At 32.8% G+C, this 8,852-nt stretch overlaps 1 protein-coding gene across 3 annotated transcripts in view; it reads right to left on the minus strand.

Annotated features, from left to right (window-relative positions):
* The window catches only part of LOC145938872 (myelin regulatory factor homolog 1), a 40,895-nt gene extending 32,043 nt beyond the window's left edge, over positions 1-8,852 (minus strand). For all 3 annotated transcript variants that reach the window (XM_083042720.1, XM_083042718.1, XM_083042719.1), the window contains exon 1: positions 8,210-8,852. In XM_083042720.1, the coding sequence (XP_082898846.1) occupies positions 8,210-8,325 (116 nt within the window). In that variant the 5' untranslated portion in view covers positions 8,326-8,852. The remainder of the gene's footprint in view (positions 1-8,209) is intronic.

Genomic DNA, 8,852 nt, shown 5'->3' on the forward strand with positions numbered 1-8,852 from the left:
CACACTCGCCTACGAGTAAATGTTATTGCCAAAGCAATAAATATGGTAATGGGTGCTAATGTGGGTGTGCGTACCTACATACGTATTCGCGGAATAAAAGTGGATGTATTTGAGCGCATCACAAAGGCGACAGACTATTGGTTCGCGCGTACAGATATATGTTATATTATAAATCGACACAAATCTCGGAAAGAAAGGGTCTTAAAAAAATGGGGACGTATATGCAAGAGAACTTATAGCGTGACTTGAACGGGAGACATGACATCGGGACATCAACAGAAACAGGCGAGGCCATGTTTCTCCTATAATAACCACATTCTCTCTACCTCATCGCGATCATGCGCATGTTGAACCGTGTCTCATTGTATGTCACTGATATTCAGCCCAAAGCACATCGTTTTGTTATCGTATAATAGTCTCCTTGGAGAATTCACAAGCAACGTTAGCAGATCCCCGTCTTCGGGATCGATAAGCTCGCGGAATTTTTGCGAGGACTGCAATATATGTATTTCCTATATCTCTCTCTTATTTTAACACGAAACTTAATATAGTATTTTGATACCGTTATAATATTTTCATGCAGCCATAAATATTATTTCGACGCAATCTACCCAGGTAGCAAACTGACGTCATCAAACATCAAACTGACGTCATCAAACGTCAAATGACGTCATTAAACGTCAAACTGACGTCAGTTTGACGTTTGATGACGTCAGTTTGACGTTTGATGACGTCAGTTTGCTATCTGGGTGGATTGCGTCGAAATAATAATGAACAATATTCAGTTATAGGCATTATAATTTTCGTAAAATGTACATACACGCATACACACACATTTACAGAATGCACAGAGAGAAAAGTCATATGATTCCCACAGTGATACGCCCCCTGAACTTTAGCTCATAGAATTCATCGGCTTTCACTAGCCACTGCGCCACTTTATGATGATACGATTAAATATAATCATCGACATGAATGACGTTAAAATTAAATAAAGATTCAAGCTTTCTGAAATAATGACAAACTAATAATTTTTCCATCGTGTTCTTGAATATTTTCAAGAAAGAAGATTACTTCAAAATTAAATTACCATTGCAATATGTAAAAAGTTTTTTGCGACAATAAAAACTCAACAATAACTGTTCGAAAAGAGTTTCTCAATATCTCGATATATATTAAAATTATATATATAATAATAATATATTTAAAATATTTCATTAAATCCAACGTAGATATTTGATCCAACTACATGTACAAAATGCTTATGATGGAATATATGCTTCTTATTTATTATTAGAGATGCCAAAGATAGGTATCATTCTATATTCATTAAATTTTATTAGCATAAAATTCACAAATCACTCTCATTATGCGATTACTTGGACAACGTAGCGCTCGAAAAGCAATTGAAAACAGATTTTAAAAAAATTCTAATAAAAAGGACCATCACACTTCCTTCAGTTTATGACCAGCCTGTGTAGAATGTTTGTACATTGAACAATCATGTCGGCAACAGCAATGATTCGCAAGTTACAAAAGTAGTCCACACATCCTCTCTCTTGCATTATAAACAATCTCCCATGAAAATCTAGAGCAGCCGGTGTAGTTAAAGTTCGCAATGACGTGTTGGTTGACGCGTATAAAGAGGACTATTATTTGCTGCAAATGAAAACATTGTTGAGATTCAAACTTGTAAGACAAGTCTCAACTCTGTTTAATAATTAATAGACACTTAATAACTGGGATAGCATGTTGAACATCTTATTTGAGTTCCAAACGAGAGATTAGTTGACTTGATAATTTGGTATATTTAATCCTTCCCCTTCTCGATGAAAAAAGATATCCGGAGCAACATTTTTGCTGATTAAAAATCTTTTCTTATAAAACTCTGCTAATTATTGCTGATAATGATCAATAATTATTGCTGATGTTATTGATACAGGTTTCGTAATGATATTATCAAAAGCGAAAGTCGAATTTGATCACTGAAAGTTGTATCGAGCATGCTTTCGTATATCAATTAACGAAAAAAATTTAGTAGCTAATAATTATTGGTGATAATTATCGATCATTATTGCTGATATTGCTAATATATAAATTCATTCAAAACGGAAAAAGGCTGCTTTGTAACAAAATTTATATTGGAAAATTACTCTGCGAATTATAGCAAAAATATTTAAAATACATGGTATGTTAATAACATTATATAAATTAATAGCAAAAAATATTAATAATAATGTGACCATTATACATATACACTTTCAATCATATACACTTTATTCACTTCGTGATACGTTAATCGTGACGTCTACCAGAATCAAAGGAACTTATCATCGATTAAACAAATCGCCCCATTATGTCTGAGACACGTGTCTATGTTTAGGTTTATGAGGTTTACGATATGTTTACGATATACCTCACATATATTGTATCATACAAAACATAATGAGACGATTTGTTTAATTATAAAAACCTCTTTGATTCTGATAGGTGTCATGTCACATATATTTTCTTCAATTATCACGAAATGAATAAAGTGTGTATGATAAAAAGTATGTATGTGATAGCCACGCACATTATCATTAATATTTTTGCTATTAATTTATAATGTTAACATGACATGTTATTTTAAACACCTTAACTATATTTGCAGATTAATTTTTCAATAAATTTTGTTACAAAGCTAAATTTTAACAAGTTTTGTGAATATTATAAATTAAAAATATAATTAAAATATAGATTCTGTATGTATTGAGTGTGAATATTTTTAATCCTTAGTTTAACATTTTAGATCTTCTAAAATACACACGATTTTCTCGTATTCTCTCTCTATTAATATTATTAATTAATTTTACATTAATTAATTTATATTTTTCATTAATTGACTTATCTTATTAATCCATTTTATATTAATCTTATTCGTCACAAAATTGTATACAGAGAACAAAAAATTCAATGTATACAAATTTTTTGAAATTTTCTAGGAAAATAGCTTTTTTCATCAAATTAAAAGTTAATTTATGAATGTAATAAAAACGATAATCTTTCGGAAGGTATTATTTATCGTACAACATTAAATACAAGAGTTATATGTATATATAAGGCTATTTCACTTTATATATAAAAAGCTAGCAATACACACTCGGTGCAAATAAACTAAACTTGTAAGATACACGTGATTTTCTCGTATTCTATTAATATTACTAATTAATTAATTGACTTATCTTATTAATCTACTTTATATTAATCTTATTTGTACAAAATTGTATACAAAGAACAAAAAATTCAATGTGTACAAATTTTTTGAAATTTTTTCGGAAAAGAACTCTTTTTATGAAATTAATTAAATAAATAAATTTAATTAATTAAATAAATAAATTTAATTAATTAAATAAATAAAATTAAAAGTTAATTTATAAATGTAATAAAAATGATAATCTTTTGGGGAAGGCATTATTTATCGTACAATGTTAAAACTCCGGGGAATTATGTATATGTATATATAAGACTGTTTCACTTTATATAAAAGTTAGCAATACACACTCGGTGTAAATAAACTATTCTCCTACTCAAGCCGCAAGTATAAAGTGCGCGTGCCCGAGCTTTTCGCGAAAGGCGGACCCGCCGTAGCTTTTCATCGACCAATGTGCTTTCGTGGGTGGTTCCGGCTTGCGCGGCCATACTATGCGCGATAAAATCCCATAATTCATCCGCGTGCTTCAACTATTGCCGTTAAGCTCGCGGGACGATCGAACGCGGCTTTCATTATCGTTTTATTTAAATTCGTCGCAAAAACGTTCCGAAATAAATTTTAGGCCGCGATCGATGGCGACCTGACGAGATCCCCTCCAACGGATCTCATCGATATAATCGTAAGTAATTGCTGCAAGGAATAATCGCAGGGAAGATTCGATTAAGCTTCGAAGCGAAAAAAAATTGTGAGGGTCAAACAGAGGTCAAGTTTCGATATATGTAAATTATCTTTTAAAAAAGCAAATCAGTAACAAATTATCGATTATAAAGCGACTGCAGCTTCCCTCCCTCCCCTTCTTTCCAGGAGTCAAGGATATTTATAAGAATTGTAAAAAAAAAAAAAAAAAAAAAAAAAGAGCGAAGCTTTCAAAGCAAATATTGCGAGAATCTTGACTCATCCGAGCGCGTATGTAGTAAGTAGTAAATTGATTCTCTTGATAACACATACCGTTTATTATAATTTATGTCTGCTATTATTATATCTAGTGTAATAAGCTAAACAACTTATGAATTACTTGCTATACTATTTATAAACGATACGTATAAATGTGAATGAGTTATTATTCATTACTCATCTAATCTCTTTCTTTCATGAAAAAGAAAAATTATTCCAATAAAAAAAATAAAATAAAATAAAATATATACAAATAAACTTCCTTCCTTTCTCTGATTTTCTTCGCAATTAAAGTTTTATGTAATATTAATCTATAGAGCAATAAGATTGTAAAAAAAGATTAGAATTAAATATATTTATTATACATATATGACAATATAATTGCCGGATATATGTTTCATCATACTATTTGCATAAAGAAAAAAAAAAAAATTTGAAACGTACAAATAAAAATCAGATTACGTTCGTATCTTTCTATTTGCGTTTTGTCACCACGTAAGTCACATCTTTTACGACGTGTTCTGTCACATGCATAGGTGTAAAAGCGAGCAGTATATATGTATAAATACGTTTTATCATTATTCTCATTTTCTCAGAGTAACTTCAATCGATAATTTATTAAATGATGCGTTATTCTTATTATTATAATTGCATTCTCTTTAAAAAGTCATTTGACAGGGTTGAGGCAAAGAAACGAGCATGGAGGAAAGTTAGTGTCGCTAAAATAGACACATCAAAAGTGAATGCATAGTAGTCATACATTGTCCGTCTTGGTATATAGGTTACCGTGAATTATCAAACCACTAATTCCAAATAAACGGAAAAGCACATTCACCACGCGACTTTCACTATCAGTTCGTAGCAGCAGTAGAGAGAACAGTGGAATAGTTGATGAATAGGCTGGAGAATACAGCATTTTAATGCTGGCAGAGCGCGGGAGAGGCAAAGAACAAGAAATTTATATGAAACACAGTTAGAAAGGCATGATTATTACCCCCAAAAAAGATTAATCCTTATAGTTCCTGGGGTCCCCGTATCAACATTTCAGAGAAAACACTTTCTGTCAGTTTAAAAATCTTACAAAAAAATTCTTATCTAATTATTACAGATATTATATAAGAAATTTCCTTTGTGTTGTGACTAAGAAAAATAATATACAATATAATAAACATAATAATAATAATGAATTGTATGGATTCCACCTATTTCTCAATCAAATACATGCATAAAATGCGATTTGATAAATTGATATGGCGTAAGTTAATTTTTTTAAATCACTGTTAAAAAGTGAAGAAGCTTCGTCTCAAAGATGATATTATTAAACGAGACGATATATCCATCTCGAGAGAAGAGAAAGAGAACCAAAGGAGACATTACGCGTTACAACCTCCGACCTACATAAAGAATGCCACGCTGGACTCGTTACAGGTGAATGCACTCGGCACGGTAAATTGCGAGTGCACACGAAAGAAATACAAATATCTGGGAGAGAACGAGATATATCGATTGTTCGAAAGGTGTCCCAAGTTTTGTAATCGCAATTATTGAACGACGCCAGACAGAGAGCGACGTAACTCTCGTGCGAGGATGCCAAGAAAATCTACGTTGATGCTCGAGACACCAAACCAAGAAGCGCATAACAAGTATGTGAAGGCGGTTTTTCCACAAGTGTGGAGGGGAGAGAACCGCAGTCAAGGAAAAAGTAGGATGAACGTATCCATATAAGCGGCATGACTTTCCTCTTTTAATCCTTTCAAGTCTAGATTGTCTTGGGGTCTACTATAGAGATCCCAATTTAGTAGTATCTTCGTATTAAGGTGCCTTTTCATGCTGACGCTCGACGCTCATTTTTAGCGTCAAAAGACGTCACGTGACCAAAATTGACGAATTGGTATCTATATTTTTGGTCACGTGACGTCTTTTGACGCTAAAAATGAGCGTCGAGCGTCAGCATGAAAAGGCACCTTTATGCTTCAAATGAAATTTAAATGGAATATTTTTCGCGCTTTTTGTTCTTCATCTCATCTTCGCTTTGAAGATTTTCGAGAGAATCTTCTCTTAGAATTTACCCTAAAACTCATGGTAATCGTGAGACAATATGGTATGGAAACAATTTTATGAGAATTTCTCTGATTAATATTTATCATAATAAAAATAATAATATCTATCACAATAAAATATAAAAGATGTTTGATTAATTTTACTAAACTGCATAGTAAAGTTAATCAAACATTTTTTATATTTTATTGTGATAAATATTATCATTTTTATTATGATAAATATTAATCAAAAATTCATTAAATTCTAAGAGAAAATTCTCTCTGTGTAGAGACGTAAGATGTAAGATGTGGATCAAGACATATGAATTTTTTTTTTTAAATCGATCTAAAGATCTCTTCGTTTATAATTCTGCACTCAGTTCACACTATCACAACTCAACTTGTGGTCAGTAAGTTTATTTTTTTTTAGCTATTCATCATTAAATTTATAAGGAAGGAAACTCGAGGTCCCAATGTCAAATAAAAGATAAACAAGAGGCCGAAAGATTAAGAATCTTTTGATTATTTGCGAAAGAAAATTCTTTGCACTTTGCGATAAGACGAGGATTTTTTATTACCTTGCTGAATTTTAAATTTAAAATAGTTTTGAACAATAATAGAGCACATCCCAAGTAGCAAAAAACATAAAAAATATATTAAAATTTATTTTAAACTCAGAGATATTTAAAAAATGTTAAAATAATTGGTTAAGTCCCTTTATATTCATTTAAAAAAAAAAACGTTTATTTTCACGTTAATGTAATATAATTTAACGTTTATATTAAATATTAAATATTTCATTAATAAAATATTAATAAAATATTAATAAAATGAATATTTAATAAACGTTAAATAAATATTTATTTTATTAATATTATATAATTTATTAATATTTTATATAAACGTTAAATAAATATTTATATTACATTAACGTTAAAAGAAACGTGTTTAGTAAATAAAAAGGGACTTGGCTAAATATATACTTAAACATTTTAAAAATATTTTTGAAATGAGTTTTAAATATTTTTTATACATTTTTTGCTACACTGAAAAAAAAATTTGTTAACTTGACTAAACCTTTCAACTAAATTTGTTAATTGAATTATTTTGTCAATTTTTTTGTTAATTGAACATATATTTTAGTATTTAAGTCAAGTACGTTTTGTTAGATTTAATATGCTACATTTAATTTAAATATTTCTACATGTTCAATTAACAAAATAATATTTAGTTGAAAGGTTTAGTCAGGTTAACAAATTTTCTTTTCAGTGTACTTGGGATGTTGCGCCGACAACCGCGTTTTATTCTTATCTTTTTAGGAACGAATAAATATAAAAAAAGAGACCAAAGTCGACTAAATCGTCAGTGCAAAACCGACTCTCTTCGTTCTCTTCCTAAATGGAGCGACGCGATAAGATGAAAAACACTATAAGGAAAATCTCTCTTGCAATTGAGTCCTAGATTACACGATGATGATACCGGCAGATCCTTACTACGTTTTACTCGTCGCAAATTCCACGAATCGTATTCGATCGTTTTCGATCGCGCAGGCATGATTGGACCAACGTTGGCCACGTTCAGCTCCTCTTAACTGTATCTACGGTGAAGGATGAAAACGCATCCGGTGTGCGTTTAAGGTCAACGTACGCGCTCGTGTGGCCACAACACTCGAGAGGAGAAGTAGCCGAGTAGCGAGCTGTACAATAACGGTGTTGGTGTCAAATTCGCCCGACATTCCGTAGCTGTCACCGTGGCTTGGTTGTCGCTTCGCGACGCGCTTGTATGCTTAATAATGAATCGCGTTTAGAAAATGCGAGTAACACCTCGTTCGCCTCTCGATGAATCGCGCAAACAATTCAACGAATCATCATAATAACACCGTTCGATATGCAACAGGAAAAGACACGCTAAAGAAGAAGAGGGAGGTGACGTTTGGGACGCACACAGTATTTAGCTACTTTCGAGCGCGCTAAAAATGAAAAAAAAAAAAAAAAAAAAAATTAGAGGAAAGAAATAAACTCACCGAGAATCGCCTGTATTGTCTGCTCGTCCCCATCCCCGATGGCGTCCATACCTTCGCCGTCGATGGTCGTCGTCGAAGCCCGTTTTGCTGCGGACCCGATCAACGGGCTCGTCCATTCCGCGACGTTCCGGCCGCGATGTCCCACATAGCCACCTGACAAAGTCCTCCGCGCTCGCGATCTCTGTTCTGTCTTGTTTTATTTTGTTACTCCTTCAGACTCCTAAGATCCTATTAGCTTGTTGCACGCGTAACCCTTTCGCAAGAGCGCTCTTGCTCCTCACGCACTTATTATATATCTCTCCTTCTCGCTCTCACTATAACTACTCGCCTCCGATCCGCGCGAACGACTACCGACTACCGATTACGCGTGTCATCAATACACAGCATACGCGACCGCACAAATCGTTTCGCGGGTGAAGATGAACGCATACATGAGCGTATTACGCGTGCGCGCGCGCGCGTTCCGCTTTTTCTCGCGAGGATGAAATAAAAACGCGTGAGCGCCAACAATTATATACTTACTACGAAGATATATATATATATTTACTGTCGTGTCTAGCGTCCTGTCTCTATAGTCGGCGAACCGCTGTTCTGCGCTCGAGTCGCTCGAGTCGCGGTAATACCGTGTCACGGACTAAAATCC

The sequence above is a fragment of the Prenolepis imparis genome, unplaced genomic scaffold (genome assembly GCF_030444845.1).
Source record: "Prenolepis imparis isolate NDT839.2.m4 unplaced genomic scaffold, iyPreImpa1.0 SCAF_7, whole genome shotgun sequence".
Classification (NCBI taxonomy): domain Eukaryota; kingdom Metazoa; phylum Arthropoda; class Insecta; order Hymenoptera; family Formicidae; genus Prenolepis; species Prenolepis imparis.